This window comes from Cyprinus carpio, chromosome B24 (genome assembly GCF_018340385.1).
Source record: "Cyprinus carpio isolate SPL01 chromosome B24, ASM1834038v1, whole genome shotgun sequence".
NCBI lineage: Eukaryota > Metazoa > Chordata > Actinopteri > Cypriniformes > Cyprinidae > Cyprinus > Cyprinus carpio.
Genome location: NC_056620.1, coordinates 20,407,443 through 20,428,618, shown reverse-complemented (window position 1 = coordinate 20,428,618; position 21,176 = coordinate 20,407,443). Strand labels below are relative to the sequence as shown.

Genomic DNA, 21,176 nt, shown 5'->3' with positions numbered 1-21,176 from the left:
TATTAGAAAATGATCAAATGTATAATAATTATACCAATATTATGCTCTAATCTGATATTTGTTTTTACATGTATTCACAGCACTGCAATACAGTTTAAAATCATTTATTTAAAAAACGGTTTGGAGCCAGACTATTTTATTTAATTTATATTTAACTATTCTATTAATTTTAATAAACCCAGGACGTCTGATGTTGGCTGGTTCGGAAAGCTAACCACTGAAAACTAACATTATTCATTAAAGATTGCTCTTATTTGGGTGAATCTCACAAAAACTGTCAAGACATGCCAAAACAACATAAACTGTATTTATGTGTTAGCCTGCAGATCACATGTAAAATGATGAATTCTTTGCCTCATAATGAATAATAGAAGATAACATTTTTGGTGTGTTTTGATTATTTCAAAATTGATAATGATAATTTCAAATTCACGCATGATCAGAATACACAGTGTAATCCTTTAATAAAAGTCTTTCTTCGGCACAACAGAAAATTAGATAATTGCGCTGCTATGAGAACAGAGTTAAAGAAAAACTTTTCCTACACAAATTAAAAGTCAAAGCAGAAAACGTAAAAGTTCAATCGTGGGTTTCTGCTCCATGGTTTTGCTCCTGGATTTGATTTGATGTTGTCAGATGGGAATGCTTTGATCTCTTCCCCCTGAAAACGGTCGTCTCCTCCCCGTTCTCTCCTTCTTCTTGCTCCAGTCTTCCTCTCTTCACGAAGTGCTGGATCCTGGACTCCAAACTCTCGCAGCGCGGCCGGTCCAGAAGAGGCTGGTACTTCCTCTGCCTGGAGCCCTCCATGAGCCAGCACTGCAGAGATGTCATCTCTGAGAAAACAGAAACAAAATCTGTTTTACAATGGCTTTTACATGCTACTTTTTAGATCAACATCAGGCGGTGTTTTAGCATTTCATTCCAGACAATTAATAAGTAGTTTCAGTATAAACACACACCTGTGGTTGTTTTCTGAAGGCCTTGGATCATGCCGAGCAGAACTTGGGTTTTCACTGCGTTCTGAACCCAGTGCTGGTGCAGAGAGCTCAGGACGTGGTTCTCCTCCTCTGTTTCATTCCTCCAATTCACACCCTCGAAGTGGCAGTCATACAACACCAAAGGGTAATCCATCGCCATACTATAAAACACAGACAGCTGGGATTAACAGTTACTAATGTAGTCAAGAAAATGAAAAAGTTCCTAGAATTCTGAAGTTCAAAGATCTGAAGTGAAAGCACTAAGCAGCTTCACGTGGAATCCAGGATTAGATGAGGAAATACTGAAATAGAACTCACCTGTATTGAGGTTTCCTTGGGTTTTTCTCCACATCCAGCAGCTGCTCAATGATTTCTGGAGCTTCGAGTTTCTGTCCAATGAGTAGCAGCAAAGCCATCATGCAGCGAACCTGGAACAGCAAAGTTAGTGGTTATGTTTAGAATGCAATACAAGCTACTAATGCTAAACAATTTTATTTTTTTTAAATGGCAAGGACACCTTGCTAACTTCAACAAAATATAATAGAGCAAAATATAATAGTAACAAAAACAAAGATCTTTAACTTTAAGGTTTTTGACTACTACTGAAGACATAATTTCATCCAATTTATAAATATCAACTGTTTTGGCTGTACCCAACAATATTTGTAAATGTATTTTAATCTATGGTCACGCCTACTTTCTGTTAAAAAATAACTAAAAGAATCAAAATAATTCAGTTTATTAAATAGATTTAGGAGTTGAATGCTCTTCAGGTTTTAAGATTTGATTAATTTACTTGACTTTTCCAAGCAATGTTATTATAGCCAACTAGAACTAAAACCAAGAGAAAACATTTCTGTCAAATTTTACATAAACAAATAAAATAAAATACTTAAACTTATTTTATGTCAGCTAGTAATATTTCTCATTTTTACTTAGTTTTGCTTATTGTACTAAAATAACTGAAATACAACTGAATAAAAACTATAAAGATATATATATGTAATTGTTCCTTTTTTTTTTTTTGTTAAAGGTAAACACTGCAAGCCTGAACTTATTAAAAAACAAAACCGGTAGGTTTCATTTATTAACATTAGTTAACTATATTAGTTAACATGAACTAACAATGAAAAATACTTATTAAATTTAGATCATATTAGTTTCAGTATCTACTAATACATTATTAAAATTCAGAACTGTATTTAATAACATTCGTCAATGCACTGTGAACTAACAAGAACAAACACTTTCATTTTCACTAACATTTACAAAGATTAATAAATGCTGTAAAAATGTCACTCATTGTTAGTTCATGTTAGCTAATATTAACAAAAGAAACCTTTTTGTAAAGTGTTACCACAAAACCTAATAAGACAAAATGACAAAAACACACACAAAAAAATGACTAAAACATTAAATATTAATATAAAAGCTCTGAAAATGGAAAATATAAAAAACAACTTATTCAAACTATTAATAAAAACTAATAGTATCACACAATACTGTTTCAGGTCTAGAACCCAAGACAGTGAAATTTCTAGTTCTTCAAAGGAAAACAATAAAATAAGAAATATCTTGATTTTTAGTTGTTCTGGCTCATTCTAAAGCTTGTTTTGTCTAATTTGATCTAATTTATTGAAGCCCTCTGAAGGCCTCCAGTTTGAGATGAGCTCCTCACCTGGTGATAGAGGAAAGCAAGACCTTTGACCTGGAAGACATAGAGTTGGTGTGGGTCATTAGGGCCGGTGGGGTTAAGTTGGGCCGGCTGGATGGAGGCAGACAAGATGGTCCTTTGGAACTGCAAGACTCCATTACCTACATCCATCTTACAGATGTTCCTGAAATCATGTGTTCCCTCATACCTGCATCCCCAGAGGAACAGAATTATCCACTCAATTGCTGTCCACTTTTAGAATGAAAAGTTCAGATACTTTTTGATTGACTGTACATCATTCTTTAAGCAGACAGTATGTGTTGATGTTGTGATCTACTGACCGTTTAGCAGCCTCTGCCATGAGATCCACGTCTAAGTCTCCACGAGGGAAGTAGTATCTGTATGTTCTGGACTGGCAGTCGAAGCGCGCACTGAAGCCGGATTCTACAGGAGCCCACTGCAGGATCCTAATGTCCTGTGGCAGGACTCTGTTTAATATCTTCACGTAGGGTAATTCTTTTGCAGACGCCTTGCCTCTGACCTCCACTCCAGACGGGACAGTAACACCTAAACCTCCTCCATACTGTGTTGAGCGCAGATCAATGGATATGACCTGGAGAAGAGAGTAAATATCAGGAATTCATGACTTTAAGAAATATGAAAATAAATGTACAACTATTCAGATCATAAAAACACTGCAAAAATGTAATTCCATAATAACAGTCATTATTTTAGTAGTAACATATTCACAATTCATGTTATATTTTTAGTTATAATCTAATGATTATTTTGGTGTCAAATAACTTTTTTTATATATATTTGTGAATATCAAAAATCCATGACTTTACAAATTATGAAAACAAGTGTATGACTATTCAGATCACAAAAAAGCATAAATAATTATAACTATTAATTATTAAATATTATTATATTTTTAAATTAAAATATTCAGAATTCTTGTTATACTTTGCTTAAGTTGTTAGTTTAACGATTATTGTGTCAAAATTAAATGATTGAAAAATGGTTCTAAATTAAAATTAGTTCTCAGATGCAAAAATAAATTATATTGCTGTATAAAATATTATTGTTTACATTTTTATTTTCCATTATTGTGGGAACGCTTGCAAATATGAAGACATGATCAATGTCATAACTCATAAAAAATTCAGTGAATGCAGATCACAGTACCTGAGAGAAAGCACTGACTCCTTTATCTGTGCGGCCGCAGCGGTGATAGTTGGAGGTCTGTCTGTCCTGGATCAGTTTAGTCTTCAGCAGTGCCTCAAAAAGCCGGGCTTCAACAGTGTTGTCTGTGTTTTCCTGGACGGCGAAGCCCTGATATTGCCAGCCGAGGTACGCCAGCCGCAGTGCCACATGTCTGCGAGGATGCACAGAGAAGTCAAAGGGCCTCTCTACTCCTCGTTTCTTCTGTTTGGATCTGTTCTCCTCACCTTCCTGATGTTTTAAGCTCTCTGTCTGGAGACTGGCTGATGTTTTAGCTCCATCTCTCTCCACTTTCAGCTGAGCTTTCAGTCTCTCCACCTCTTCTTCCAAAGCCTTCACACGAGCCAGCAGAACTTCTTCTGACATGGCTATAACAAACACATATCTGTGAAACAAATAACAGAGAGGGCCAGCTTTGCATTATCACCATATACATGTGTGTATGTATATGAATGCAGTTCTTGCACACGTTAACAATAAACAGAGGTTCGTGCAATAATTCACAGTGGGCTTCAGGTATCTTCAGTGAATAATGACACTGTGTATTAAGGTATGTGTACTTGGTTCTCCTGTAGACTAGAAGTGTTTAATGTGCGAATCTCCACGTGTTTGCTTCCTATCAACTTCTGTGCTCCTTAATCATTTCATAAAATATAGTTTATAAAACTACAAACATATTTTCATTTAACTATACTCACATCCTTCCCGAAGCTGCATTAAAATGCGAAATTATAAATTCTGAACGGTAACTTTTGAACGCAGCACAAAGTATTGGCTTCCGTAAGAACACCCTTCAAAATAAAAGTCCTAACATATTTACAAAGACTTGAAGCGCTGATTATTATTCTTAATTATTTAAAATAAAATAAACAATCAAAGCACAAAATGGTAATGCATGAATGTTAATGTAAAATTAAATAGTTGTTTTCACCGTTTATTAAATAACAATTTAAACGTTATTATGCATAATAATGATAATAATAATAATTTATCATTAAGATTTGATTTTTTTATACTGTATTATATATTGCATTTATTTTAAATATGTGCCAATCAGAGTGGGTAAACTTGTCACAGTCGCCTTTGGCTTTCTTACTACTTTCTGTAAAGAAAGGTTTGTTTATTGTAATAATAAATGCATTATATACAACTGGAAAGTGTAATAATAATAGTTCTCTCTTTGATGACTGTTTTTTATTTCTTCATAATTTCCTTTCCTTAAAAACAGTGAGTTTATGTTTAAGCTGTAGATAGCAGTTGTTTATGTCATATAGAGATATCACACATCGAATAGAATGGAATCATGTGATGAATACAACCGAGTTTCCCCCTTTTCTTTCAATCTCGAGTTCTAATTGGCTAAAGCTCCTCAAAGGCCCTACAGACTGTCTCGTGATTGGCCGCCTGCTTTTCCATTGACACACATTACTTCCTGCTCACGCGAAGGAAATCAATAGTAGAAAAGTTTACATTTTTAACTCTACATCTCCAGCACCGATGCCGCTGACGTCACAGATGTCAAAATGATACACTGTGTCCGCAGCGCGCTGCTCGCGCTTTTATTTGTTACATTGTTGCAGTCGGTCTGCAGCGACTTTCAGACTCTCGCGCATCTGAGAGCGAAAGCCAGCGATAAAACTCAGTCCAGAGCTGTTGTGGATCTGCTCAGGCGACTGCTGGGAAACAGATCCCGGGATTTCATCGTGTCAGTCAACAGGACTCTGTCTAACGACACTCTAGACGTGTGTGAGCTGCGGTCCGCTAAGAACAACAAGATCCTGGCGGTGGGCAGCACGGGGGTCGCGGTGGCCACCGGTATATACAACTATCTCAAATACTTCTGCAACTGTCACGTGTCCTGGTCTGGAGATCAGTTAAATATCCCCCGACCCCTGCCTCCCCTCACCGGCGTCCTGCGCATCAACACCCCGCACAGGTAAACGTAGCCTTAACAATTTAATTCAACAAAACACTTTTTTTTCACTGATACTGTTTGATATTTAAAATGATTAGAGTCAATAAATCGCAAGTAAAACCTATAGATTTATAATTCTTGAAAGTTTCATATGAATATTTGAAAGTTTCAAAACATATAAAACATAAAAATATTTTTTGTTTAGCTTTTTGTATATTTTAAATTGTATTTGTCACTAACCCATAGGTAAATTACATCATAGATTGCCAGAAGAATGCCACAACCTCATGATAACGCAATGCAAAATGATTTGATGATTTCAGGTTACTTTGGATAACGCTCTGGAATGGCACTTTCAAAGTCCAGTCACATTAATAGAACGTTTGTTCAGAGTTAAATGGTCTGTTGTGTTCTCAAAATGTTAGCACAAAAAACATTGTTTATACATAACTCATTAATTTTTTTTTCTTGACGCTTTATTTGGATGTTCATCTAACATTTTTTAAATGCTACAACTTGTTTCAGAATGTTCAGAGAACATTCAGAAGTAATATTCTCTTAATTTTTGCAAAATGAAAATAGAATGTTCCCTTAAAGGGACAGTTCACCCATTACTCACCCTCATGTCATTCCAAACCCATAAGACCTCCCTTCATCTTCAGAACACAAATTAAGACATTTTTGATGAAATCCGAGAGCTCCCTGACCATCCATAGACAGCAACCTATACATAAATAAATAGATAAATGTTTCCATTTGAAACATTTTATCAAATGTTTGCATTTAATTTAAGAAATGATCAGTTATTGAAAAATCTGTATTGGCCAACCACAATTAATATACTGTGTATTACGTAAAATAATTTCAAACGGACTTGCATTTTATGTCTCTTAGCGCAGATATTAAACAAAATACTAGAAACTAGTATAACTAGTTTTCTCGGTGTGATTAAGTTGGACTATTTTTTTGTATTTTGTTCAGATGAGAGCAACTTTAATCCAATGGCGCGGGAAGGGGGGTGCTGCGGGGGCTGCGGCCCCCCCCGTCATAGCATCAGCCCCCCCTGGTGGGGGGGCTGTGGACTAACCTAATATTGTACTTAAAAACGTGAAAAAGAAATAAAAATAAAAAAAATAAAAAACAGACATAACAATGTGTTTAATGTGGGATTAAGATATAGTGTATAAGATATAAACTAATGATTAATTATTTTAATATTTCGTTGATAAAAGACTAACCTAGCCTCCTCAGGAATGCTTCCGTCACCGTCAGAATAATTAGCTTCCGTCAGAATAATGGGCGTTTACTAGCCGCTCTCAAGCGCACGACCGCATGCATAATTTTGCCACAAAGAACCGTCTGAAGAAATGATTATGAATTTGTCAAAAATAGCAAGGAGACATTTAATTGTTTATTAATAAAATGGTGTTTTCTGTGTCGCTGCAAAGACGATGCGGACTCGCCATGAACGCCAGAGAGAAATGCACATTTCATATGGATTAGACCTACATATTCAGAGAGTAGCCTATTTATTTTCGTTTTGAATATTTTCGTTTAAAAGTAGACATTTTTAAGCTTTCTATAATAGATAGCCTATATTTCTCAAAACTGTCTGTGAGGCACAAGCTGAGTTTCTGCGCCCTCCAGTTCACGTGCAATACAAGTGATGTGCCGGCACCTTATTACATTGTCTGCTAATATATTTTGCTTGTTTATTAAATACAGGCAATGGGTTGATAAAATATTGATCAAAATTAAGATACAATTTAATACAAAACGAAAATCTTTTAAACAGAGTCTTTCTACAAAACAAAACTCAATAAAGTGCTCAAAATCATGTCTTACCCACTCCATGTCTCATAGGCTATTGCGCATGATGTATCATATCTTTCTCATGCTGCATGCTCACTTTCATAATAAACATTGATTAAATAAATAAAAAATTACATTAGCCTATAATATTTAAACAAATATGAAACCAAATGTTTTCTTTAATGGCTACAACACATAGGCTAAACAGTACAGAGATATTTTTTTTTTTATTATTTTTTTATTTATTTATTTTTATTAAACATCAAAGTTATAAAGCACATCAAGTACAATTTTTTGTGTATAAAACAGTAACAATCACGCCAGGGGAGAAGACTAGTAGAGAAATTTCATGTCGTCAGTCACAACGTAATGACGTCACATATTTTCCAACCCAGCCCTCAGCCCCCCCCACTTTAACATGACAAATGCACACTTTAGTAGCTGTCTAGATCGCCTGCTATAATCATCATTTTAACATGACAAATGCACACTTTAGTAGCTGTCTAGATTGTCTGTGTCTTTTCCTTTCATTTAATAATTTGTATGTTTCTGCAGCCAACTCGTCATTCTGTGAGCCGTTGTTTTTGTTTTTTTTGTACATGTTCTTGTGTAGCTCCAAATCATGAGAGTGTGTTGTGTGTGATTTGCAAGACAATGAAAAAAGCAGCATTGCTGATACACACCAATATTAATGTGGATGTTTTGTTGTAGCCAGACATTTTTTTGTTGTCTTGTTCTGTGTTTGTCTTATTAGTTCTGCATGAGCTGGCCTGTACTATGTCCCTGTCAGAGACGCCGGTGGACAGTGAATTCCACACAATGTGAACATGACGTTATGAATGAGGTCATGTTCATTACAGCTCCAAAACAGAAAATAGTGTCACACATTGGATGTGTGGCGGTTAATGTGTAGAGGACCTACTGCAGCAAATTCATTTAATTTAGTGTTTGTGTAACTCTAGGTTCAGGTACTATCAGAACGTGTGTACGCAGAGTTACTCCTCCGTGTGGTGGGATTGGCCCAGATGGCAAAGGGAGATTGATTGGATGGCACTGAATGGCATAAATCTTCCTCTGGCGTTCACTGGACAGGAGGTGCTATGGCAGGAGGTAAGAGAATTTCTTTAAATATAGCTGGTCACATATAAATGAAGGTTTTCAAGTGTATGTTGTGTTTTATGTTTGTTTTCTTTTCCTGATGTACTGTAGGTTTATCTGTCTCTTGGTCTGAACCAGACAGAGCTGGATCACTTCTTCACAGGTCCAGCTTTCCTAGCGTGGAACCGCATGGGAAACCTGTTTCAGTGGGGAGGACCACTTCCTCTGTCTTGGCACGTCAAACAGCTCTACCTGAAGGTACTGAACAGTCTTTTGATAAGATAAAATTCCTGAAAAAAATTCATTGCAGAAATGTGGTATTCTTTTTCTAAGTGATCAGAGTTAAGTTTTTTTTTTTTTTACAATTTTTTTTATTATTTTATTTTAGGAACAATCTTGAACATACATCACATAAATTTGGTCTGTATAACAAACAATATACAAAAGTAATATTTAATGTAAAAAGTAGCACTGTTTTATCATATTAGATACATTTGAAAGTTCTGTTATAATGCTACGCTGTGCAGTCGTCACCGGTCTATTAAAATGTACAACATATTAAAGCGTCTTTGGTGTTTCCATGTTTTCTACAAAAAAAATGGAATTGAGGGGTTATGACATCATTGGCATGCGACGCAGTGACACTATGGACACGGTTCATGTCACTTGTTAAAATTGCTTATTTCTCTGGATTTAAACATTCTTCGAAACATTTGGAATAATGTAAGTACACAAGTCAGCAAAATATATAACACTGTTCTAGTGGTTTTTGGAGATTTTAATAAAAAAATCTTACATATTGTGCCTTTAACAACTGCATAGTTACATGTGCCAACCACCCACAATACCCTAGCATTATGAAAGCAGAAATGCTATTACCAGAAAATATAAAAATCTAGTTGTATATAGTCATGCATTAAAATTTTCTTCTTATTATTTTTTTTTAAATTGTGCCATTTATTCCTCCAGTTTAAAATCCTTGACCGCATGAGATCTTTTGGGATGATACCTGTATTGCCTGCTTTTTCAGGAATCGTACCTGAAGGTATTACCAGGTAATATTCCTCAAATGTGTATTTCTTCCATTTAACATAGCTGTAGATTTTATTCTTGAAATTATTTTTATGGCTTTTAAATTTCCTTATTATTTAAAGGGATACTCCACCCCAAAATGAAAATTTAGTCATTAATCACTTACCCCCATGTCGTTCCAAACCCGTAAAAGCTTTGTTCGTCTTTGGAACACAATTTAAGATATTTTGGATGAAAACCGGGAGGCTTGTGACTGTCCCATTGACTGCCAAGTAAAATATAGTGTCAAGGTCCAGAACGTCCAGACGAGAATACTTTTTGTACGTGAAGAAAACAAAAATAACGACACTTTATTCAACAATTTGTCTCCTCTGTGTCTCTCCGCATCACTGTAGCGCCATTTTGGAGAACATCTGCTGAACGCAAGCAACATATGCTCTTCTGTGTCAGCTACGCTGCACGGATGTGCTGTTTTAGTTCAAATCAAAGCATAAATACACGTAGAAAACGTATCCTTGTATCGCAGCTGACAGAATAGCGTACGCAGTTTGCGTTCAGCGGATATTCTCCCGGAAATTCTCTGGGAAAGCCTCCCAGGTTTCATCTGAAATATCTTAAAAAGTGTTTTGCGAAGACGAACGGAGCATTTACGGGTTTGGAACGACATGGGGGTAAGTGATTAATGACAAAATTTTCATTTTGGGGTGGAGTAACCCTTTAAGGTATTTAAATGGCCAGTGCAATTAAAATTTGCAAAGAACACATCATTTCCATTTGTATTATTTATTTGAGAGTGAAGACAGGAATAATCCCATTTAGCAATGCCCTTTTAGGTTGTTCCCCCAAGCAAATGTGACCAAGCTGAACCCCTGGAGCCATTTTAACTGCACCTACTCCTGCGCCTATGTGCTTGATCCACGCGACCCACTCTTCCAGCGAATAGGAGCTCTCTTTTTGACCCGAGTCATTGAGGAGTTTGGAACAGACCACATTTACAACACAGACACCTTTAATGAAATGGCCCCAGCATCTTCGGACCCCGCTTACCTGGCATCTATCAGCAGTGCTGTTTTTAATAGTATGACTTCAGGTAACTATGCCATTGTTACCTCTTTTTATTTGGTGCTGGTAGTAACTCGTGTGATATTGTCCTAGATGTTGAAGTTGCTCATGTTTCTTTGTGGCATTGCATTTGCTCTAGTTTTAAAATCCACAACTGACCTGCTTATTTTCTGGGGCACAGTTGGGGTTCCCAACCCTGTGGTGGGATGAAGCATGGCGCCCACACAACTGCTCACACAGATGCGTTGTGGTCTCTTATTCTCTCCCTTTACTATCTCTCTCTGGCAGTGGACCCTCAAGCAATTTGGCTGATGCAAGGCTGGTTATTTATCAGTGACCCTTCATTCTGGAAACCAGACCAGGTCAAGGCCCTGTTACATGGCGTCCCCCTGGGGCGCATGATTGTCCTGGATCTCTTCGCTGAATCCATGCCTGTCTACTCTTCCACACACTCCTTCTACGGCCAGCCATTTATCTGGTGCATGCTGCACAACTTTGGAGGGAACAGTGGACTGTTTGGAACGGTGGAGAGCATAAATTCTGGCCCCTTCGATGCCATCCGCTTTCCGAATTCAACCCTAGTGGGATTGGGTTTGACCCCCGAAGGCATCGAACAGAATCCAGTCATTTACGAACTTATGAGCGAACTGGCCTGGCGCAAAGAACCCGTCAACCTTTCCAAGTGGGTGTCGCTGTACGCCTTGCGGCGCTATGGTAGTATGGATGAGAATCTGACGGCAGCCTGGCAGCTCTTGTTTCATAGTGTGTACAACTGCACTCTTCCGCAATACAAGAACCACAACCGGAGTCCGTTGGTACATCGGCCATCCCTGCACATGCAAACGGACATTTGGTACGAACCGGCTGACTTTTACAAGGCATGGAAGCTTCTGTTCGAAGCCACGCCAGGGTTAGCCACTCTGGAAACCTTCCGGTATGATCTTGTGGACGTGACACGTCAAGCGCTTCAGCTTCTTACAACTGAGTTCTACAAGGAAATACGGAATGCTTTCCAGGTAAACCCAAACTTAACGGTTATATTTGATGTCAGTGAACTAGTGAACCAGCCCTAGTACTTTAGGGTTTTTTTTACATTTTTATGCTTTTGGCAGATGGTTTTATCCAAAGCCACTTGCACTGCATTCAGGGTAGGGGTGGGCGATAAGACCAAAATCTTATATCACAATATGAGTGGCCTAATTTTATTGCACGGTAATGATACATATCATGATATAGTTATTTTTGTTTCAAATAAGGTCTTTATGATATGAAATGTTAAAATTTTTGTCACTCATGAGAAAAAAAATGCAGTATTGATGTGCGCATGTGCAGTAAACCCTGGTAGGACAATCTGACGGGTAGGATAAAATGTCAGGACACCTGCCCCTGTGCATTTGTGTTCATCCTGTGTCACAAACATGTACAGTGTGCATAATAGAAAAATTACTCAGCATTTTACCAATATACTGGTATATGTTGGTAATTTTATTACTAATTTGCTTCTATTTATCGATGCTTGTCTATGTGCGTCACATGAAGACTCTTTTAAGTCATTTTAATTGCAGCTTTAAATGTACGATTATACTACATACTCACAGTTGTTTGTCTCCAAGTACAAGTAGCTTTCATATTCATGCGAATCACACCACAGACCCATTGCAACCAAACCAGTTCCTACAGCTAGTCTTGGATTTGGTATCGCAGTACACAGTATTACCAAATTTCCAGATGAACTGTGCTCTGTTTTGAACTTAACTAAACCTCTGAAACCAAACCCACAACTTAAGTTTAACTTACATTTAAATTTAAAATAAAAATAAAATTCCATTGTCTATTGTCAATAGTGTAGCGATTGTATAAAGCACAGCTCAAAAAGAAGTCACTTTCACACCAAAACAGCTTTTTTTTTTGGTTAACACAGTTGTTCCCAACCCTGGTCCTGGAGGCACCCCAACACCTGATTCAGGTCATCAGCTCATTAGTAGAGACTCCAAGACCTGCAATTTGTGTGTCAGAGAAAGGAGACATGCAAAATATGCAGTGTTGGGGTGCCTCCAGGACCAGGGTTGGGAACCACTGTGTTTACACACCAAATTCTCATGACCAACTTGAACCCACTGCGAAATTTGCTTTGGGAAATCTTTTGCCCTCATGCAAAATTCCCAAAATCATTGATTCCTATTGCAATGATTGGATTTTGCCCATTAAAATTCATCAAACAATGGTAAATGTGACTGCACCTTTTATTGTTTACAAAATTACAGCTTTGAAATGTTTATTTATTTGTATGATTCCCAGGCTCAAAAGCTTCCCGATCTCCTAACCGCCGGTGGCGTGCTTCTCTACGATCTCTTACCTGAACTGGACCAACTCCTTTCCAGCAACGAACACTTCCTGTTGGGTGTCTGGCTTGAGCAGGCTCAGTCTCAGGGTGTGGTTGAGCACGAGGCACAGCTGTATGATATCAACGCACGAAATCAGATCACCCTTTGGGGACCCGATGGGGAAATCTTGGACTACGCCAGCAAGGAGTGGGGTGGTCTAGTGGAAGACTATTATTTACAGCGCTGGGGCTTGTTTGTTAATACGCTAGTGGAGTGTCTGGAGAGAGGAAGACCCTTCAAACAAGACGTCTTCAACCAGGCCGTGTTCCAGGTTGAGAAAGGGTTCGTCTACAACCAGAGGAAATATCCCTCCAAACCACTAGGGGACACATATGAGATTGCACGGCGGATCTACCTCAAATACTACCCATATGCTCTGAAAAGGCTAAAATGAAGGGAACTTGTTTCATCCATCTGCCATAAGTTGTTTAATTCGGTGGTCAAAAAACAGCTTGCATTTTATTTATCTTCTCACTTTTCTTTTCTAATAATGGCCAAACTATCACAAGAGACTACTTGTAGAAACCTCTAAATGGTTTATATGTCAGATACTGAGGTTTACTGCATTACGAATGTGTTTTTGTGAAAAGCAAAGTGTTTTAAGTATTGAAGCCTGAAACAAATTATGTGCAAGCAAATAAATGCAAGTATGGGATCTAGCAAGCTCAATAAATGTAAGAACACTTTACATTCTCAGTAAGGGGTGTGATAGCAGGCATTAGCAATGGCGGGAAAACTCTTGTGTAAAATCTTGCTGAGAAAATTAAATTCTATCGCCCCCTTGAGTATTGTTACTAATGATCTTGCAATGACTTTGCCAAGTTCTATTTGCATTTTCTTCATGTTTCTGCTGATGTTCCAGGTTTTAATGTATGTCAGATATACTGTATACACTTGATCTATTTTTGCACCCCTAAATTGTCTATAGATGCAGCACGAACACATTGTTGAAACATTGTCCCAGTCTAGACCTGCCAGACAAAACACTGCTGCAGAAGTTGCAGAACGTTGTTTTTTGTGTTTTTTCATTCACAAACTAAATGCAAAAATATCTGTGAATCATTAAAAGTTTATTACTGTACTAAGATTGGGTAGTAAACTGTTTTTGGAGCTTATGGACTTTGTTTAGTCAGATTTTCAGTCTACAGTTTCTTGTTAGTTATTTGTTAACCAGCACAGACAAGATGATAGTCACTAAGACCTTGTAAAACAAAAGTGGCTGAAATGTAAAAATTATTTTTGTATTTTTGTCAAATAAAAGCTGTACTTTACATGCTTGTTTAGTATTCAGTCAAATTTATGCTGATAAAAACATACATTTCATTATATCTGCTACAGAAAAACTTACTATACAATATTATGCAGTTATGTAGCCTTGTGTTTTTTTGTTTGTTTGTCTGTTTGTTTGTTTTTTAATTGTAGGCACAAATTTAAAATGTGTAAAAAAAAAAATGCTCTTCAACACAAAAACACTCAATTATCAAATTACATAATTTACAATGATAAGAATTGAAAGCGGCTATAAACCACACTTCCCATGATTCATTAAGGCGGGAACTCCCGCTATCAGCCAATCATCAGTCAGTATTCCAGCACATGGCCGTCTGGGTCATCTGGACGCGAGCTCGCGCTGCTGAGCAAAACATTGGTCTTTTATACACTCATTATGACGAAGCCTGATACCAGACTGTTGCCTTCTGCAATACTGTTCCACATTTAGCATTTCTCATCACCCTGGTCGGCAGAATACCCTCGGGTAGGTTTTGCTGAAGTAGTCGCGTCACAGTGTGTTGTTCCGGTGTGGTTTAACTGGTTTGCGTGACTTCTTGCGCTTAATTCCAGCTGAGAAACGATCCGCCGCAGATTCGTCATTTCTGCAAATATGTTTTATCTCTATGGAACTGCATAAATAATGTGTTATTTTTAGATTTGCTGTCAAACGATTAATTGCATTCGAGATTAAAGTTTTTGTTTACGTGATATATATGTGTGTGTGTGTGTGTGTGTGTACTGTGTATATTTATTTATTATATATTAATACACACATGCATGTATATATTTAAGGAGAATGTTATGTTTATATATATATATATATATATAATATATATATATATATTTTTTTTAACATATATACTGTATGTGTGTGTATTTATATATACATAATAAATATACACAGTACACACATATTGTGTAAACCAAAATTTTAATTTGGATGTGATTAATCGTTTGACAGCACTAATCTGTATTATATCTTTCAGCACCTCAGATCATAAAGTCACTATCCGCTGTCCATCATGTCCATGTTCAGCACTGGTATCCTGGTCCTTACGTCTCCGTTACACGTCCTCCCTCTCCGCATCGCGCCTGTCCTCACGTCTGCCGCCCAGGTGGTCGAGCGCACACTTTACGTCCATCTCCACCCCGGACTCAACCTGGGCACAGGGGGGCAGGTGCGGCCGGCTTACATCCCACCCGTGGTGGATCTCTGCGCTCTCATCTCCCGCCTTTACAGCAACGCCGCTGACATTTGTGCTCACCTTGACGTCAGAGTGCTGCTCAGTAACGTCCGCGCTCAATCTGTGGCGTTGAGTGGAAACAACGGCCCTTTTCCCACCCCGCAGACGCTGTCCCACTCGCCAGAAGTCGTGCTCACAGACTTCCCCATCCAGGATTCAGGCCAGTCCTCGCTGGTCACCCAGTGCTTGCAGAAGTACACGGGTCACTGCTACGTCTGCAAGCCGAGTCTCTCATCTGTGCTTTTATACCCGCGACTAAAAGAGGTTGAGGAAGATGATGATAGAAGAGGAAGAGGTGCACAATTAAAACCGTTAGAGACGTTCAGTGATGTGGTGGTTGGCGGCACCTTTGACCGTCTGCATGGTGCCCACAAGACCCTGCTGAATATTTCCTGTCTGATGGCCAACAGACGCTTTGTCATTGGTGTGTGTGACCAGGAACTACTAAAGAGTAAGTGGAGACCCTCTAGAAATCTTCAAAGGAATAGTTTGGCCAAAAATTTAAATTTGGCCATCCAAGATGTAGATGATTATGTTTATTCACTGAAACAGATTTGGAGAAATTTAGCATTTCATCACTTGCTTACCAATGGATGCTCTGTGGTGAATGGGTGCCGTCAGAATGAGAGTCCAGACAGCTGATAAAAACATCACAATAATCCACAAGTAGTCCAGTCCATCACTGAACATCTTGAGAAACAGAAAGATGCATGTTTGTAAGAAACAATCCATCATTCAGACATTTTGCTTTCACTAGAGAAAGCAGTATTATGGATTATGAACTTGTATTTTAGCTGGAAGTTAAAAACATCTTAAGGATAGATTTGCTTCTTACAAACATGAAGCGTTTCGCTTTACAAGACATTCATTTATGGACTGGATTATTGTGATGTTTTTATCAGCTGTTTGACTCTCATTCTGACGGCACCCATTCACTGCAGAGGATTCATTGCTGAGCAAGTGATTTATTGCTAAAATTCTCTAAATCTGTTCAAAGCAGCTCTAAAAAGACTTTATGAGTTTGTCTACTTGGTTATTTGATATCTGGATGTTTTGCCACCATTGTTATCAAGTGATAAACCACTTGAAAATGTAACAAAACAGTTTGTCCTGGGGAAAATGTTTAATTTTGTAGAGCTTTCTTAAATGTGTCCTGCTTTTTGTATAGATAAGGTCTTGAAGGAGTTGATAGAGCCGTACGATCAGCGTGTGCAGAAGCTCCAGGACTTTCTAAACGATGTAAAACCATCGCTCAAGTACGAAATCGTTCCTCTCTCCGACCCCTTCGGCCCCTCCATAAGCGACCCTGAGCTGCAGTGCATTGTGGTCAGCGAGGAGACGAGGAAAGGGGGTGAAGCTGTCAACAGGAAGCGTGTGGAAAATGTGAGAACTTATAAAGATCTTTATCATTAGACCAGAGAACCAAATCCTTGATATACAATAGCTCAAAATGTATTTTAAGATAATAAAACAAATGTACACTACTGTTCAAAAGTTTAGGGTCAGTAAGATTTTTTTTTTTTTAAAGAAATTAAGACTTTTATTCAGCATGTGTGCATTAAATTGATCAAAAGTGACCGTTTCAAATAAATGCTGTTCTTTTGAACTTTTTATACATTAAAGAATCCTGAAGAAAAATGTATCATGGTTTCACAAAAATATAAAGCAGCAAACCTGTTTTCAGCATTGATAATCAGAAATGTGTCTTGAGCAGCAGATCAGCATATTAGAATGATTTCTGAAGATCATGTGACACTGAAGACTGGAGTAATGATGCTGAAAATTCAGCTTTACATTTTAAAACCTACTCAAATATAAATCAGATAATTTTAATAATATTTCATATTAGTACAGTTTTTGTTGTGTTTTTGATCAAATAAATGCAGCCTTAGTGAGCATAAAAGGCTTGTTTAGAAATGTACCAACCCCAAACTTTTGAATGGTTGTGTATAATATAATTTATTCATTATAAAGCTTATATCTGTCACCCCTCACATGTTTAATCCTCAGTAAGTCATAAACTAGAAATCTGTGAACTTTGAACTTGATGATCCAGGTGAATTGAGTGTGCTTTTGACCATAGTGACCCCAGTGCGTTTGGACTTTGCTGTTGTCTGTTTCACTGTTATTTGGTCATTCATTTGTTTATAGTATGTGATTAAGTGATGTTTCTGTGCAGGGATTGGCTGAACTGGTTCTGTACGAGATCCAGCTGTTGAAAGACGCCCATCGTGCTGACATCGAGGAGGAGAAGATCAGTTCCTCCAGCCTGAGAACAAGATTGCTGGGCACGCTGCTCAAACCTCCATCTGTACGAACATCCTGCTCACTTGTTCATATTCACTACATTTACATTTCGTCATTTAGCAGACACTTTTATCCAAAGCGGCTTATAAATAAGGACAATGGAAGCAATCAAAATCAACAAAAGAGCAATGATATGCAAGTGCAATAAGTCTCAGTTAGCTTAACGCAGTGCATGTAGCAAGGTTTTTTTTTATTATTATATAATAAATAATTTTTTTATTTTTTTTTTGCATTTGTTAATTGTATAATAAATAAAAAGAAAACAAATAGATAGAGTACAAAGAGAATAGAGAAGCTAGTGTTAGTTAGTTTTTTTTTCACTAACAAGAAAACAACCAAACATAAAAATAATAAGAGTCTGAAAGAGGCATGTTTTTTTTTTATTTTATTTTTTTTATAAAATTAGAATAGAACACTAGCACTTACAATTCCACATTCACATAATGCACTTCATCTATTGATCAATAAATCACGCATTAGTCCATAACTGCTATATTTATGCATTTTTTTTAAACATAACATTGTTGTTACATAGATGAAGTCTCAGCCAATTTTGCTGGATTATGTACAAAAAACTTTTGTTAAACAAAAAGACTGGCAGACCTTATTCCGTTTCCTTCGTTTCTGAGTCTCCAGAAATTAATTTAAAGAGTCATGGCAGTGTGTCTGCTGTGTAATTTAATGAAGGCCATGTGCATGTTGATCATGTGATGCATGATTTAGCTCAGCTGCTATTGCTTTCTCTATTGCCCTTCTTTTCAGAGATGATATATTTATTCATATAAAGTACCATTCATCATGTTATGATTTTTTAAAAATGTTTTAAAGAAGTCTCTTCTGCTCACCAAGGCTGTGTTTGTTTGATCAAAAATACAATAAAACCAGTAATGTTGTGAATTATTATTACGATTTAATATAACTGTTTCCTATTTGAATATATATATTAAAATATAATTTATTCCTGTGATGTGAAGCTTATTTTTCAGCATCATTACTCCAGTCTTCAGTGTCACACGATCCTTCAGAAATCATTCTAAAATGCCGAGTTACTATTCAAGAAACATTTTGTATTATCATCATATATTTGTGGAAATCTTACTGACCCCAAACTTTAGAATCTTATAAATAATGCTCATTTTATCATATGTGATGTTATATACTTTAACTAGATGTGGTTTAACAAAAGATTCAAGTTATTGATTATTACTTTGATTTCATCCACATCACGCTAAAGCCCTTAGAATTGGTTTAATTTGCTGTTCTTGTGTTTGCAGCCGCAGCCGGCTCTTCCTCTGGATCCGTATGTGATTGGTCTGACGGGCGGCAGCGGGTCTGGTAAGAGCTCTATAGCACACAGACTGGAGGCTCTCGGCGCCGTGAGGATTGACTGCGATCAGCTCGGTCACGAGGCCTACCTGCCGGGAACATCCGCTTATCATAAGATCCTCCAGGAGTTCGGCCCAGGTATGGAGAGGAGACTGAATGAATCTGGTTTATACTGGAATTCTGCAGTTTTTCTCTAAACTGTTTGTTAAAAGTGCTTTTGTTTGCTTCTCTTTTGCTGTCAGATATTCTTAATGAGGATAAGAGCATTAACAGACGAGTACTGGGTGGGAAAGTGTTTGGAAACCAGGTAATTTAACTCAGCAGGTGAATGTAATTGAATTGGGAACACTTGATTCAATCCTGTTCGTATTGTATTCGTGTGTGTTTGTTTTCCAGGAGCGTCTGAAAGCTCTGACAGATATCGTGTGGCCGGAGATCGCTCTGCTGGTGAAGAAAAGAATAGAACAAGCAAAAGAACAGGGTGAAGCATTCATCACTTCCTTCTCATGCGCTCGCTGAGCTTTTTCTGTTTTTGATCGTGATTCATTCTCACTTCCTGTTTTCAGGTAAGCGTGTCTGTGTGGTGGACGCGGCCGTGTTGCTCGAGGCGGGATGGACATATTTGGTGCATGAGGTTTGGGTGGCCACCATCCCAGAAGAAGAGGTACTAAAGCTTTAATATAGACACAGGGAATCAGATCATCTGTCAGATCCTTCTAATATGCTGATTTGCTGCTCAAGAAACACTTAAAATCATAAATTTTGTGGAAAGTGTTTTGATGAATATGAAGTTCATGTATTTGAAACATTAATAAATGTCATTACTGTCACTTTTGAGCAATTTAAGGCGTTCTTACTGAATAAGTATTAATATCTTAATATATTTAAATGAACAATTTCACTAGTAGTCAAAGACTTTTGCACCCCACTGTGTATAACAATATTAGGATTTTCTAGCTGTTAACTCTCTCTCTCGGTCTCAGGCAGTGAAGCGTATCGTCCAGCGTGACGGTGTGAAGGAGGAAGACGCCTTGAGGAGACTGAAGAGCCAGTGGCTGAATGCAAAGCTGATAGAACATGCTAACGTAGTGCTGTGCACACTGTGGGAACCTGACGTTACTCAGAGACAGGTACACACACACACACACACACACTCACACCAGATCAGGAATGTGCTTTATTAACCTCAAAACATGCGGCTAATCGTTGATGCATGTGTGTTTCCTCAGGTGTTGAAAGCCTGGACTCTGTTACAGCAGCGGATTCAGAAGAGACAAGAAACAACCAGATCTTCACTATAAATACAACCGGATTTCAGCATTTAGTGAAATAGTTTAGTGACGGTTTTCCTCAGTTGATCACTTCAGAAACAAACAAGTGACTCTTTTTTGAAATAATTTAGCATTTGTTACATTCATAAACAAATGAGCCAGTATCAGTTCTTATGTTCGTGGCTCTTCTGATGTTTTGAAGAGGTTTGGGACAGAAAACACCTTGAGCACTTTTAATAGATGCGGTTTACCATTTCTTGTTTTGTGCCTATTGTCATACTTGGTTGTCACACTGACATTTATGTATTTTTGTAAACAGTTTTCAGTGGAAAAGGCTTTGATCGTAGTGTAGATTATGCTTGTTCTGGAAGAGAGATGGTTATTATTAATCTATATTGTGCTTCCTGAAGACCAAAGATTAAAATGAATGTCAGATTAACCCATAACAGACCAACTGGTCAGCGATCGAATGCGAATTTACAAAGTGACTTTTGATGTAATTGTGATTGATTTAAATAACCAATTAAAAATAAAAACCACCTGAATTTCTTAGATGTAAATTTTTCAAAATTGAGCAAAAAAAATTAAATATTGAGAA

The 21,176-nt window shown here is 37.5% G+C and overlaps 3 protein-coding genes across 4 annotated transcripts; 2 read left to right on the top strand and 1 right to left on the bottom strand.

The window, feature by feature from the left end:
- Positions 1 to 439: 439 nt before the first annotated feature.
- On the bottom strand, positions 440 to 4,674 carry pus3 (pseudouridylate synthase 3). 2 transcript variants are annotated; one of them, XM_042752149.1, is made up of 7 exons: positions 4,554 to 4,674; positions 3,820 to 4,240; positions 2,973 to 3,244; positions 2,656 to 2,839; positions 1,296 to 1,405; positions 960 to 1,138; positions 440 to 833 (listed from the first exon to the last, which is right to left on the bottom strand). In XM_042752149.1, exons 2-7 carry the CDS (start codon positions 4,219 to 4,221, stop codon positions 580 to 582), a joined length of 1,401 nt encoding a protein of 466 aa, XP_042608083.1. In that variant the 5' UTR covers positions 4,222 to 4,240; positions 4,554 to 4,674; the 3' UTR covers positions 440 to 579. The 2 variants fall into 2 exon arrangements, with proteins under 2 accessions (XP_042608083.1, XP_042608082.1); XM_042752148.1 differs by having other exon boundaries at positions 3,820 to 4,223; positions 4,554 to 4,660.
- Positions 4,675 to 5,259: 585 nt separating this feature from the next.
- Positions 5,260 to 14,239, top strand: naglu (N-acetylglucosaminidase, alpha). The gene is made up of 7 exons (XM_042751691.1): positions 5,260 to 5,791; positions 8,545 to 8,692; positions 8,792 to 8,938; positions 9,650 to 9,735; positions 10,546 to 10,802; positions 11,063 to 11,790; positions 13,073 to 14,239. The coding sequence occupies exons 1-7, from the start codon at positions 5,379 to 5,381 to the stop codon at positions 13,550 to 13,552; spliced, it is 2,259 nt and encodes a 752-aa protein (XP_042607625.1). The 5' UTR covers positions 5,260 to 5,378; the 3' UTR covers positions 13,553 to 14,239.
- A 483-nt stretch (positions 14,240 to 14,722) lies between these two features.
- On the top strand, positions 14,723 to 21,127 carry LOC109075411 (bifunctional coenzyme A synthase-like). The gene is made up of 10 exons (XM_042751692.1): positions 14,723 to 14,914; positions 15,417 to 16,125; positions 16,843 to 17,057; positions 17,854 to 17,985; positions 19,256 to 19,445; positions 19,550 to 19,614; positions 19,704 to 19,788; positions 19,874 to 19,971; positions 20,291 to 20,437; positions 20,537 to 21,127. Exons 2-10 carry the CDS (start codon positions 15,453 to 15,455, stop codon positions 20,606 to 20,608), a joined length of 1,677 nt encoding a protein of 558 aa, XP_042607626.1. The 5' UTR covers positions 14,723 to 14,914; positions 15,417 to 15,452; the 3' UTR covers positions 20,609 to 21,127.
- The last annotated feature ends 49 nt before the right edge of the window (positions 21,128 to 21,176 follow it).

Excerpts from the sequence above, each read along its gene's own strand:
- naglu (XM_042751691.1), top strand. The coding sequence starts at position 5,379 with ATGATACACTGTGTCCGCAGCGCGCTGCTCGCGCTTTTATTTGTTACA. Across the intron at positions 8,693-8,791 it reads AGGAGGTGCTATGGCAGGAG|GTTTATCTGTCTCTTGGTCT; the intron begins GTAAGAGAATTT and ends GATGTACTGTAG. Across the intron at positions 8,939-9,649 it reads TCAAACAGCTCTACCTGAAG|TTTAAAATCCTTGACCGCAT; the intron begins GTACTGAACAGT and ends TTATTCCTCCAG.
- LOC109075411 (XM_042751692.1), top strand. The coding sequence starts at position 15,453 with ATGTCCATGTTCAGCACTGGTATCCTGGTCCTTACGTCTCCGTTACAC. Across the intron at positions 16,126-16,842 it reads TGACCAGGAACTACTAAAGA|ATAAGGTCTTGAAGGAGTTG; the intron begins GTAAGTGGAGAC and ends CTTTTTGTATAG. Across the intron at positions 17,986-19,255 it reads CGCTGCTCAAACCTCCATCT|CCGCAGCCGGCTCTTCCTCT; the intron begins GTACGAACATCC and ends TTGTGTTTGCAG.
- pus3 (XM_042752148.1), bottom strand. Across the intron at positions 1,406-2,655 it reads TTGCTTTCCTCTATCACCAG|GTTCGCTGCATGATGGCTTT; the intron begins GTGAGGAGCTCA and ends TTGCTGTTCCAG. Across the intron at positions 834-959 it reads CCTTCAGAAAACAACCACAG|AGATGACATCTCTGCAGTGC; the intron begins GTGTGTGTTTAT and ends CTGTTTTCTCAG.